Source organism: Brienomyrus brachyistius, chromosome 1 (assembly GCF_023856365.1).
Source record: "Brienomyrus brachyistius isolate T26 chromosome 1, BBRACH_0.4, whole genome shotgun sequence".
NCBI classification, from domain to species: Eukaryota; Metazoa; Chordata; class Actinopteri; order Osteoglossiformes; family Mormyridae; genus Brienomyrus; species Brienomyrus brachyistius.
Genome location: NC_064533.1, coordinates 44,131,400 through 44,145,435, shown reverse-complemented (window position 1 = coordinate 44,145,435; position 14,036 = coordinate 44,131,400). Strand labels below are relative to the sequence as shown.

The following is a 14,036-nucleotide window of genomic DNA, read 5'->3' as shown; positions in this document are numbered from 1 at the left end:
TCTACTGGTACAGAGGTCATAAACTCAAGATGGGTTTGGGTGGAGGGTGAGGCATGATTTCTGTTTCATAGCGGCAATGAAACAAGAAGGTTCTGGTTGGTGCTCCAATCCTAACCCTCCCTTACCAGCCCCTTGAAAATAGAGGCTCACAGGGAACAGGCCTCACTGGACCATCCAAAGTTGTCACAGGTGTCCTTCCCACACAATGCTGGTCTGGGAAGGGGCATCCAGCTTGGAACTGTCATCCATCCAGACAGACAGACAGACAGACACGCGGTGATTCATCTCGTGTGTCCGTCTGCAAGTGGCCTTGCTTCTGCTTGTGGCGCACGTCTCGTGACACGTGGGCATGAGATGTGAAAGTAGCCCTCTCTGCGGGACAGGAAGACCGGCTGTGCACGCAAGCCATATCTAGGTGCGGATGAGACTTGCACGGGGGCCAACGAGACACTCGCTGAACTATGCAGGGCTACTCTGGCCGACCTGGCTTTCGCTGCCCATGATTAAGACGTGACCAGAGATGGGTGGTTCAGGTCCAGAGAGTAAAAGTTCAGACGAAGATCTGAATGAATCCTCAACCGGTTGGTTGAAACAAAATCTTGGTCTGGACCAGAATTACTCACCTCTGGACGTGATCCCACCCCCCCACGAAGCCTTTCTCCAGTGTCAGAGGGAGACGTTGTCAAAGCCTTCAGAGAGACCATCTCTTGCACAGGAAGTCTGCTCGCCGAGCGCTGTACGTGTATATCCGCTAAGCCCAGAAAGAGCGGTGTGAGCATCTCAGATGCATTTCAGTTATGTGTGCACCCCAACCGACTTCCCGGGTGCCGCGCTCTGTGAAACATCCTTTCACAACGGCAATGTATCTCCCTGTCAGGTGCCGTTCAGGTGGTTTGGAAATGTCATCAACTTTGTAAGGTCCCCCATCTGCCAATTAGCAACTAACACTTCTATCAGTTATGATGCTTTGTCAATACAAATATTCAGCTGGTTTTGAAAAGCGACCCTCACAGTGAAAAGCATTGCGGTCGTGATTTGACACATGGCGTTACAGGACATGTGCTGAGGACATCAGACACATAGCAGGAGCAGCTTTCATATATCCAAAAAATATCATGTCCTCTTTGCCAATTAAGGATGAGGTGACCCAATTTTCAGACCCTGGAAAAAAACCCCCAAGTGCGCTGTTAGATGCCACTGTACTGCTCTATCCAGGAAACCCATCTGATAGTTCATAACTTACTGGTGTGAAACACTATAGGACCAAGAAGGGGTTCAAATGAGAAGGAGGGGAAGAAAGCCCAGAATGTCAGGAATGTCGTTGCATCTGGCAAAACGACATGTTCTCCTCAGAGCTACCTTGCTGTGGACGGGAAGCAGCAACCGAACTGCATCGAGCCAGTCTTAAACCCGCTAAAATCTGCTTACAGGAGAACCAACACACCAAGCACTCACAAACAGAGCAACAATCGCCACAGCTCAGATAGCACCATCTTTTTAAAAATTTTACTCAACTAACGAGGAAGCCTGACTGCTAATAAATTCTATACCCAAACAAAATGTAAAAAAACAATATATATATATATATAACCTTTGTCCCTGGGAGACCAGCCAGATTAACCAGAGGGATCCTACAAAACAAAGTTCTCCACTATGTGGACCATCCAACAGAGGCTGGGAATGCAGACGCACTGGCCTACCATCAACCAAAGTCATTTCTGGACCAGTTCAGCAAAAAAAAAAAAAAAAAAAAAAACGCTGGGCACCTAATATCCGAAATGGGGACAAACAGAAGCCGGACTCCCTTCAGGAAAATAAAATTCTAAACGTGCGATCAAAGCCAATGACCCTGCGGGACAAGCTGTGTGATCGCATTCACAGCTTCGAAAGTTCAACATGGTCATACTATAGAAATATGACAGCTATAGAAGAGCCACAGAAAGATCAATTTTGGAAAAATGCCACCCAGCAAAACTCACAACAACCAGGTCCCGTTCACTCACACAAACCTCGATGGGACCCCGCCACTCAAGCCGTGCTTCACGCCCCAAATCACACCACTAACTGTCGGAGAATTGCTGAATTAGTTGGAATGCACCCCCCCTCCCCCCACCGTCAAACGCTCAAAGGTGTGACTCATCTCGAACTTCGCAAGCAGCACACACGCTATGCTTTGATGTGGAAGGACAGACATTTCATCTCCTCGTCAGTTCATGTTATTAGTAATTAAGCGATTAATGTGGCCTACGTTCAGGTGAACGGCACCCCCGATATCATCTTTCAGGATAGACTGAAGGAATTAACTAAATAAATACACAGTGATGTATTTACCAGTAAAATGTGCTTTCTTTAAGATTTGCAAAGGTAATAAATGGCTGTATTTTGCTGATAACTACCACCACACTTCCACCAACACAGAATGTCTACTGCAGTCTCATAAAACGACTAAAAGAGAGGCAACAAATCATTCAAAGCAGCTAGCGGCAATGGCACTAATTACACAAAAATAATTACGTAATAAAAAAAGACGCACAAAATAAATCAGGCATTCACTGGCAACTAGAAAACATATATAAAAATGGATATTATTCGCTTGACATGATGAAAATAGGCTCCCTTCCCTAGTGCGAATGCCACCACTATCAGCTTCAGGCTAATACTGTACCATGCATTGCTGCTCATTTTGACAAACAGTTAAGGAACACATCAAATCAGAGAACATTCATTCATTCATTCATTCATTCATTCCTCACCTTTACAGCTTGTTGTATACAAGGTTATGGGGGTCTGGAGCCTATCCTGATAACTATGGCTGCAAGGCAGGGAATATCCCAGGACGGGGCAAATCAGAGGGCAAAAAAGGTCAAAAATCATGACTTCCATATCTTTGCAGAGAATTTCAAAACCAGGATGCCTTAACTGTCATTTCTAGGAGTATAATCATGAGTGATACTCAAAGTGCTTACATATACACTCAGGCCTATACAAAACACCATCTATGTCCAGGCCAGCTTCAGCAGGATCAATGTGCATGTTACAGAGGACAGCTCAGGGGGTCTAAGACCGGCCTTGAATCCTGCCCCAGGTGTGTGTGTGTGTGTGTGTGCGCGTGTGTGTGGAGTTTACACGTTTTCCCACCTTCCCATGACGTTCCCAAAGCTTCCAATATGCTTGCACAAGGCACTGCAATAACCCAATACCTCACATTCGATCATCTCCGTCCCAACCTCAGCATGCTGGAATGGATCCGGATGGCCGCAATCCCGACCAAATAAACCCGGTCTGAAAATGGATTCTACGATCACACTGACAGAGCCATGCCAACGTGGGTCACCATGGCAGCTGAGAAGGCTGTGGTATAGCATGCTCATTTTCCCCATACCCGCGAATAAGATTCCTTGCAGACACATGCTCAGCCACATCCCGACTTTTTGCTGCTGGCTGCACATGTGTTGCTGCTGCAAACTCTGAAAAACCCTCTCTCTCTCTCTTTTTTTATCCTTTACAGCGTGGCACAGACCCACTGCAAATCACCTTATTCAAGTGTATTACCTGTCATACGACTAAAGAAGCATGTTTCCTTGTTTGCTTATTAAATGCATGCCATAATACATTTCAACAGAAGAGCCGTTTCCGTGCAGAAATCTTTTAATAGCACTAAAACTGAATAATGGAGAAAAAGATTGTTTTAATGCAAAGTATCTGCACTAAATCCATATTTAATCCCCTTTCCCAGCAAGGAGAAAACTGCAGGAGAATTTTCCCTAACCAACAAAACTTTGCAAGTGCAAAAAGTGCAAGTGACAAACACAGCAATGAAACTATGTAGTGTTTACATTAACGCCTTGAACAGAAACAAGTGCAAATATGCTACAATAGACCAGAATTCTGAAAAGAAGGGCGCTCATGATGTACTCTCCAATACCAGGCAAATGCAGACCCTTGAGTACTAAGGAAACACAGCCATACACCAGCCAGACTGCTGCAAACCGTCAAGGTACAAGGCCTGTACCAATTCAAAGAGAAAGTGGCAGGAACGCTGAGAGTGACATAACGTCACCCAATGGAGGCCCACACTTAGAGCAAACAGATAGCAGTGCGTTTAGTATGAGAGACCTACACAGCTTTAAAAGAGTAAGCCAAAAGAAGCACAACTATTAGATTCCATAATCTGAAGAGATAGGTTTGGGTAGTGTAGTATTTCAACCCATAGTGTCGTTTTCCTAAACCAAATACCTCTGTGACAATACAACCCCCCCCCCCCCACCCAAAATCAAGCCTTTAACACGGGGCTAAGTTGGAAAACTCAGCGATAAAACAAAGACTTTATTTTTGGCCAAGAAAACACTGCATTTCGCTATTACGTGCTTCAAAAGATCAAATTATATGAAAGACAGGATCGATGTTTATTTTTTTTTTTATTTTTTTGCAGTATGAGGTTATGGAGTAAAAGGGCGGACTGGCCCCCGTGCATGACACTAAGAAACAATGTAACCTCGAAAGAGTAACGACGGCCGGGGCCGCACTGTCACCGAGAGAAATGGATAGAGATGACAGGGCAAACGAAAGGGAAGAGGAAGGGAGTGAGGGAGGAGGGAATTGGGTGATTCTTCACCAATAAATAACATGGTCATTGAAAATGGATTAAACGAAGGAGACAACGGTGGCGAATAGACTAGGAGTAAAACATGGCCATGTTAATATTTACGAACACCGAACAGACCCGCAGCTCTCCAAACTCACACTGTGCCTCCTATTATTCACCAAAAAAGAATGAAAAGACAGGTTATCTGTGCTGAACACAGGATATACAAGCGGGCCTCTATCATATTTAAAACACACACCCCTAGCTAGCCCACAATGCCCTTCCAGGGGACGAAAAATAACCTCTTAACCGCCAGAAAGGCAAATATTAAAAGCTGCCTGGCAGTCGTTCACACCCGAAGCGAAGTAAAAAGGTTTTAAAATTAGTGTCGCAGGTAAAGGGTTAATTAAAAGGAAGCGACAGGAAGCAGGCCGTGTGGCTGAACGGCTAGCTAAGCCACACAAGCGTAGCCAGTTAGCTGCATAATGCTGTCGAAAAACACGCAAAACATGGCTAAGTGGGGAGTAAAGTGAGGAAAACTGAGGATTAAAAAAGCCCCCGACGGCGGTCTGAGGCGTCCTGACACAAGGGGCTGCCCTCATCGCGAAACCACTCTCACTTTTTTGTCAAGTCGAAACCGCCAGGATTTTGGGTTTTGGCTGCCCTGAGATTTGCGCAGACCCGGGTCCGGTTGCGGGGACGCGCCGGCGGGCAGCGAGCGCCCAAAACACCCGGGGTTTATAGCGGGGAGACACTTACATACCTTTTTAACAGAGGGGGAGAAAACCTTCCTTTTCGCCCAAACAAAAAAAAAAACACACATTCCTGGGAATCCGCTGCCCCGCTGCAAACGGCCGCGGCGCGCGAAAAACGCGCGTGAAAACGGTGCTACGGCACTTGCCTCGCAGTTTCACGGCGGACTCCTTGTTTTTTTGTTATTTGCAAATCTGACAGCTGCGTAATTAGGAAAAATGAACTTTGTAGCTGAGTGGAGCTTGTGCGGCTAGACTGCCGCTTACCGTGGTGGAGAGCGCCCTCTTCCTCATGTCGGGCGTGCAGCGGTGCAGGGATTCGGGGGCTTGAGCACGTAGAAGCTGGACAAACAGTCTCCCAGCTCCGCCGGGCTCGATTTCTCCTCACGGCGTCCGTGGTGCTTTCGCTCTCTCGCTGTCCGTTGTGTGTTTTTATTTTTTTCTGCGTTCCGCTTTCAGTTTTCACAGGCGTGCGCACATTTTCGCAGAGACTGCCGGTAGCCCCTCGGCCGCATCGCTACGTGGCCGGCCTTGGTGTCGCGCACCGCAGCGCACCGCGCTCATTCCCGTGCTCGGGCCGCCGTCTGGGCCGCGTAGGCGCGCCTGTGCCGAAGCTCTCCGCTTCACCCCCCCCCAGAGGTAGACGACGCGCGACGCGCGTGCATGTGGCTGTACCCGCGGTGGAGGGGGGGGGGGGGGGTGTATGAAAGCGAAACCTTGGTGTTGGATTAAAAAATGGCCAAGATCCTAAACCACAATTACTATAATGTTAAACGTTTTTTTATTTAAATGATGCACAGAATTTTTTTAAAGCCTTCTGTGAATTAAATAGGGATCATTTTACAGTTTCAGGCTCAGGCGGGTTATTGCTGCGGTTGACTGGATTTCCAAATTTTGAATAAGTATGCACACTGCTTATACACAAACACAATACAGATAAAGCCTATCTATATTTGCAAAAATGAATTCAAACGACAATTTAAACAGCTGTGCAATACAAATACATCCATACAACTTCTTGATCTGTGCTTCAGGAATACTGGGAACCCATCCTAGGCAACAGAGGGTAGGAGAAAAAGCTGGACAGGATGCTCACCGATCACAGGGCACGTACAAACAGGTCCCATTTAAATTAATACTTTTAAAAAGCATAAGGCCCATATTGTTACAAAGGCATGCAGGTTCCTTGCATTTCATGACCTTAAATCCAGCTAAATACTTACGCAACATAAGATAAATATATGTAGAGAGATTATGAAAATATCTCTGGCTCTACATACCTTCCAAGTAAATCACACCCACATCATGAAAGGTCTGTGGTGAAGCCTTGGAAAATTTTAGGAACTTGCTTACAGGTCTGCAAGGGGGGGGGGCAAAGGAATGCACTGCAATATATGGGCTATTGATGCCAATCATTAATGTTTCCAACATGAGTTGGATTATGGGTAAGAAGTGAGAGTGGACTTGTTGTTCATATTTTGTGTGCAGCACATCCTTCCAGCAAGATTATCCAGAGCAAGTCTATGCACCACACAACAAAGCATCAATCAGGTGAACATTTTGTTGCACATATTTGTCCAGTCATATCCAAATCCAAATTACATGTGACTTACCGTGGTTAGTGAAAGCCCCGTGTTCGCTCACACAGTTTACACAGTATTTTCAGGTATTTGTCTGTGGCACTTGATAAAGCAGGTCTGACTGGTTCTCGTAATTGTTTTAGCTGTTTTTTTCTCTTTCCTTGTAACTCGTCTCTGGGACCAAAATATGGGAGCAAAATGAGATGTACAAGTCAGCTTAGTCGCATCTGTACATTCAGACTGTTACCATCTGAAGGAACCTGTCTTCACGAAAAAGAGGAACTGGGACTGCATAGCATCTTTGTGGTCAAGCAGGCAAGGGTGTATCTATGCAGCAGACCGGAGTACAAAGCGCTTTATCGCAGTGCACATCACTGGCTGCTGAGGTTCACGCTATGGGCACTGGATCTCCAGTAGAGTAGAGCTCACAGAGATCTTCAGACGACCGCGTGAATGTGAACCCACAACAACTACATCCCTGTGCAATCATATCATGCCAGCATGCCAGTCCGCCCACATACACACATTTTTATAACCTTTCATAATTCACACTTCAACTGGCAAAACCACAGAGCCCCAGGTGAATATTTTGTTTTTTATGCCAGTGCGCGGAACACAAAATCATTTTAATCACAATTGAGTTGGGGCGAGCAATTACAGGAGGGGCCCGGCACTTCATCTGCGCAGCCTGACCGAAACACAACTCGACAATAAAAGAAGGAAACAGCAACAATCGCTTTTATGTGAGTAGTGACCGCAGCGTATGAGTGTGTATTTGTGGGGCAAACAAACAGGAAACTGATGCTAACTTCCCATGTGAAACAGAAAGCAAGCCTGGTGAATTGATATTTATTTATCACAACACAAAATTCAGATTTTACAAATCCGTTTAGAACCCTAAGTTTAAAGGTTAGATTATGACCGGTAATTGAGAAGGACACTGGGTTCATCCAGCACTGGTGCACGTTCCAAACATCCCTTTTAAACTATAAAAAGGTGATTAAAGTATTATTAACGTAATTCAATATCGACCAGTTGTTCTATTCTTTCCCTCCATTTCTGCAGATTGCTAATGCTCAGCTCAACAAACCATCTACTTTGCGGTCATCTAATGACTTTATGAGTGACGGCGGTAATCGGTTTCATGTCTAAATCGGCACTCCCGCTGGGTAAATTCCACATCCAAGCAAATGATTCTTGCCAGATTATCAACAAAATTTCAGCCGAGGGATTAAAAAGATGGGACTTTGGCAGGATATTCCAGTCTCACTTTATAGATTTTTTATAAGATAGTATATGATTCTTGCTTTTCTAATACAATAACATGCGCAACAATGTATAAAATGTGCAACAAGTTTATAAATACGGTATTTGTATTACATTATAAATAGTAATTTCCGCAATTTCCATCTGAAATTGGAACAGATTAAATAAGGTTATATGGCAATTGGTTTAACCACGTATCATATGCCACTGTTCAATACCATGATTAAGTCAGGCATCAAGGTGCAGTGGTTTAAGAAGTGCCTATAAAAAGCTTCGCCTATAAAAAAAAAAGAGTACGTACCACTTTGAAATTAAGTAGCAGCGCCATCGTGTGGCTCCGTAGTGGAGGTTCTTCATCCTTCTTTCCGCTCGTAACCCTCCGCCGATGTCCTTTGGGCTGAAAGATCCTACAAGATATTAGGCCTAACAAATACGTACAAAAGTGTTAAATGGTATGTTTATAACAGAAGCATCGGAACGAGAGCCGTAAAACGTCAAAAGACAATTAAAAGTGTATTATCTAAATGTGAAAATGATTTAAAACTAAGCAGGATATGTTAGGCTAAATTAAAATATTGTACTAGATAAGTTTTAGGGAAGATTTCTTTAAATATAGTATTATTTTTTCAAATCGGCCACAGTCTAAAGAATTACATCTTTTAGAGGATGATTAAGGTTACAAGATTGTATTTTCATTGTTTTTTCAATAGTGTATGAAAAATTTATTATGACGTAAAAAGTTATAAGAGCAAACGAACCAGAGCCATAAGGTGGTAATTTAATTATTTGGATAAAGGGCTGATAGGTAATGTGTTCATCAGATTTTTAAAATGTATAGTAAATGTTTTAAGCTTGTAATAATAAGCTTTTAATGAAACGAAAACTTAATACGGACTAATGTTTTTAATTTTTACAGGGCCTTGCCTCGCCCATGTAAGTAATAATTACAGTCTTAATAATATGAGATGATTTTTAATTTGTGTAAACGAGTCATGACAGTTGCAGAGGGTTTAAAATGACAAATATTACGTGTTTTTGGGAATAATCGCTGGTACATTTTCTAATGGCTAACAGCCAGGGCCGTACCTAGACATTCTGTCACCGTGGGTCCCCCAACCCACCCTTAATGTATAATTTTATGTATTCAAGGTGTCTGTTTCAGAATTTCTGGTCTTTTGAGTAACATATAAAACATATAGCATGTTGAATGCCTTTTCTCTGTACACAAGAATGACAGGGGTTTGAGTAGCCTGTCTGCATCCCAGAATGCAACGGGACTCGCAATGGGGTGACTCAGAGAAGGGGGTCATGGTGAAGCTCCCAAATTAAATCCATCCATCCATCCATCCATCCATTTTTTTCTTTTTGAAAAGCTATCATATTTACACATTTCTTTGTCACACTCTACATGGAATATTGAAGAAATATTTCCGTATAATAATAATATATAAACTGAACAAATATTAATTTGCACCCAAACAGCCAATGTGCACACCTTTCCGAAGGTTTTCTTAATTTTTAAAAAGTAATTTTAACTCACACGTATTTCATTCAGACCCTTTGCCACAGGTGTATAAAATCAAGCACCCAGCCACACATTCAGGTTTACAAACATTTGTGAGAGAACGGGTCGTTCTGAAGAGCTCAGTGAAGTCAAGTGTGGTGCTGTCACAGGATGCCGTCTTTGCAATAAGTCAGTTTCTGAAATTTCTTCACAGGTAGATATTTCATGGTCAACTGTAAGTGGTATTATTGCAGAGTGGTAGCGTTTAGGAACAAGAGAAACTCAGCCATGAAGTGGCAGACCGTGTGAAGTAACAGAGCGAGGTCACCAAGCGCTGAGGAGCATAGTGTGTAAATGCCACAAATGGCTCTGTTGACTCAATTACTACAGAGTTCCAGACTTCCTCTGGTATTAATCTGTGCGCCTGGAGCTTCATGGAATGGGCCTCCTTGGCTGTGCAGCTCCATGCAAGCTTCACATCACCAAGCACAATGCCAGGCATCAGATGCAGTGGCGTAAAACACACTGCATTGGACTCTGGAGCAGCGGTAATGTGTTCTGTGGAGTGATGAGTCACACTTCTCTGTCTGTCAGTCTGACGGACGAGTCTGGGTTTGGTGGATGCCAGAACGTCTCCCACCCGGCTGCAGTGTGCCACATGTGACGGGTTGCTCTTCAGGCGGTGGGCTAAGCCCCTCAGTTCCAACGAAGGGAACTTTAAAAGCTTCAGCATACCAAGATGCTTTGGACAACTCAATGCTTCCATGTTTGTGGAAACAGTTTGGCAAAGGCTCTTTTATATTTATATATGACTGTGTTCTAGTGCACAAAACAAGGTCCTTAAGGACATGGTTAGGTGAGTTTCTTGTGGAGGAATTTGACTGGCCCACAAAGAGCCCGGATTTGTTCCCCATCGACCCAGTATGAGGAAAGCTTACTCAGAAGATTTGCAGCTGTTATAATGGCAAAGGGGGGGGGGGGGGGGGGGCAACTCCATATTGAAGCCTATGGATTTAGAATGTGGTGTCATAAAGGTTCCTGTAGGTGTAACAGCCAGATGTCCCAATACTTTTGTCCATATATTAACAATATGAAGAAATAGGTTTGATGTACTCAGTACACTTAATACTATTGATGGTCAAATGAAGCTTCGTGATGGTGCTCTTGGCTTGCATTGGGGCACATATTGGGCCTTTTTTGGAAAGAGAGCACCATCTAGTGGGGACAGAAAATACAGCAAATGGTTCATGAAATTTCATTTAGCCAACACTGCTTAATACCTCACAGGGCCATTTTTCATAACCAGTGCAGGATCCTAGCCTATCCTGAAGCCTATCCTGAGAAACACTGTACACTAAGACACTGGAGTCCCCAGATCTACTGCCTTATTTATATTATCTCAATAAAGCTGAAATCAGTGTAACACAATACGTGTATCAACAAGTATGTCTACAAAGCTTTTATTTGAATCATTTACCATTTCCCCACATATCTTTCGCTCTCAAGAACAGCATTGACCATCACTGTACATTTGAGAACAACATTAGGTAAAGGCATTAGCAAAGAAGATACTCCTAAGGTCACTGAACGTCTTCTAATGCAACTGCGTTAAGAAAGCATTCATTAGATAAGTGTTTCCCAATCTGGTCCCAGTCTGGCACAGTCAGTCCATGTTTTTGCTCCCTCTGAGCTCCCTGCCAGACAGTCCACATTTTTGCTCCATTCGGAGCTGGAAGGGAGTAAAAACATGGACTGTCTGTGGGTCCCCGAGGACCGAATTGGGAATGGCTGCATTAGATGAACTGGTTTTATGCAGTGATGGGAAACAGCAGGAAACCACTGAAGGAGTTGTAAAATCCAATATCATCATAAACGTAGGTGCCTGCCTTTAGTTGGACGTAGACATTGTCCCCCACCTCGAGCTGGAGGACCACAGCGGTGCTGGCGCTGTCATTGAAATCCGACCCCGCCTTGTCCCACATGGAGACGGTCCTCTCCTTATTCTTCATCAGGACTATGTTGGTGTTGGCTGTGCCATCTATGTTGTTGAAAGCGGTGAATCGGAAATAATAAGCCCCTTTCACCATGGCCGTGAAAATGCCTGTCCGGAGTGAGGATCACAAGAAGGCAGGGAGGGAAAAGTGAAGGGGTGCCTTCAGAGTACGAGGTATTTCCCACAAAGAAGCACTATTTCAGATTAAGTGAGTGCATGTCATAGATTTAATAGGTTCTCATTTTTAACAATAAGCATTGATCCATTTTCTCTAACCACTTATTCAGAGCCTTTCGCCCGAATCTCAGGGCATGAGGCAGGCCACGCCCTCACAACTTAGTGATATCAATTCACCTAATCAAATACGGGAGGAAACCAATGCAAATAATAGAAGCACAAGCACTTAAGAATTATTTCCCATTGAAATAGAACAATTGTGCATATACAAGGGCAGGTACAGTTAAGATGTATACGCTTTATAGAGGTGAGGGAAAAGCAGTGTCAATGTCAGAACAGTGGCATCCAGCTATTTGCAAAGGTTAAGGGCCCAACAGAGATGGGACTACTTTGCCAAACAAAGGATTCAAACCAACAACCTTCCGAACACAGGCATCGAGTCTGGTCTAAACCCACAGAGGCAAACAAAGTGGTTCAGAACTTACCTGTTGATGGGTTGTAGCTGCTACCAATGTTGGTAAACACCTTTGCATATTGGAGAGCTGTGTCTGTCTCGAAAGGTCCGATGTTCCCAGATCCAGATTCCCTTAAGGCTGCAGAAAACGCCACCCTTGGGAGAGCTGAAAGAAAAACAAGAGTCATGAAGAGCAGAAAATTACATGAAGTCGTAAGTGAAGAAGAAGAGTACAACCTCTCAGGTCTTTCTCCAGCTGCTCCACTCGGGTTCTCAGGCTGAACAACTCAGAAGTCAAGCCCCCGGTGTCCAGCACAGTCACACACCGGCCTGCATCATCACCCTGCACCAGTCCCACCCAGAAACAAATTAACGCAAAGCCTTGGCCTGCATGCATCTCTTTCCTTCTGGAGTGTCTGGGGGAAAAACAAGCAGCAAGGTCTCCCCGTTGCCTTTATATATCAGCCTGCACTCAAGCTACAGATTTCTGGCTCGCTCTAGAGAAAGAGGCGTGTCCATTACTATATTAAGAGTGGAGAAAAAAAATGCATCTTAATTCCATTTCCCTAAATATTTGGTTACTGATTGCACAAGGAAGACAACTGCAGGTATGGACAGCTAAACTAAGTTTTGCAAGACATGCAATTTCCTGATTGGTATTTACCTGCTTAAAGAATTTTAGGAATGTTTCCCAATGTTTTGCCCTGGGGTGAAGGCAGAGTATCACAACTACAGCGACGACTCTAAAAATCTCAGGGAAAAGGGCAGCTTTGGTGCTGTGGATTGTTTGTTAGAGCACAATGTCTAGTGCTGTCATGCACAGCAATGCAAAAATACACTGCGACCTGGGACACTCGCCTGGATGCTGTAATCTGAAAAACAAGGGAGAAGAGCAGGTGTAACTTTAATAGCAGTTAAGGCCTTGAAACTGACCCAAAAAGGAGAAAAAAAAATCACCATTTATATAGCATAACTCCACCTGCTGTTCATGACAGTAGTCCAAGTTCACCACCACGCAAAGCGACTCACTTCAGAGTGAGTGCTGAATATGATGAATGGCCGATATCTTGACTGTCTAGTAGATCAGACTAAATGGACCGAGTATAAGTCTTTACCCAGAAGGTCGTCAGTGTCTATTATGGTCAGAACCACTGGTAGGCGTCTTTCCTGGGATCGAAGATATGCCCTTTGACTAAAACTAAACTTCAGGATAAAACTAAATCAAAATATGCTGAGGACATTAACACTGCTGCTCAGTTTCCAGCCAATGTTGCAAGTAAAGGCACATTAGTGATACTGATATAATGAACCAGTATACATCCACCGGTCACTTTATTAGGTACACCTTGCTAGTACCGAGTGGGACCTCCTTTTGTTTTCAGAACTGCTTTGATTTTTGGGGCATAAACTTGACAAGATGCTTGAAACATTCCTCAGTGACCTTGGTCCATGTTGACATGACAGCATCACGCAGCTGCTGCAGATCTGTCGGCTGCACCTTCATCACACAAACCTCCCGTTCCACCACATCCCACAGGTGCTCTATTGGACTGAGATTACAGCGATCACTGTGAATGGCTTTTAGGTACATGGAACTCATTGTCATGTTCAGGGAAGCACTCTGAGATGATTGTCCTGCTGGATGCAGCCATTAGAAGCTGGTCAAAAAGAGTAGGACATGGTCAGCAATACTCAGGTAGGCTGTAGCATTTAAACGATACTCAA

At 44.1% G+C, this 14,036-nt stretch overlaps 1 protein-coding gene across 1 annotated transcript; it reads right to left on the bottom strand.

Annotated features, from left to right (window-relative positions):
- Positions 1-11,131: 11,131 nt before the first annotated feature.
- Positions 11,132-12,795, bottom strand: LOC125749622 (complement C1q-like protein 4). The gene is made up of 3 exons (XM_049027051.1): positions 12,549-12,795; positions 12,343-12,477; positions 11,132-11,788 (listed from the first exon to the last, which is right to left on the bottom strand). Exons 1-3 carry the CDS (start codon positions 12,706-12,708, stop codon positions 11,496-11,498), a joined length of 588 nt encoding a protein of 195 aa, XP_048883008.1. The 5' UTR covers positions 12,709-12,795; the 3' UTR covers positions 11,132-11,495.
- Between the last annotated feature and the right edge of the window lie 1,241 nt (positions 12,796-14,036).

Bases quoted from the DNA above. Each gene is read 5' to 3' on its own strand.
- LOC125749622 (XM_049027051.1), bottom strand. From the start codon at position 12,708: ATGCATGCAGGCCAAGGCTTTGCGTTAATTTGTTTCTGGGTGGGACTG. The intron at 12,478-12,548 runs GTTGTACTCTTC...TTTTTCTTTCAG, and splicing joins GCTGGAGAAAGACCTGAGAG to CTCTCCCAAGGGTGGCGTTT. The intron at 11,789-12,342 runs GTAAGTTCTGAA...CACTCCGGACAG, and splicing joins CAGCTACAACCCATCAACAG to GCATTTTCACGGCCATGGTG.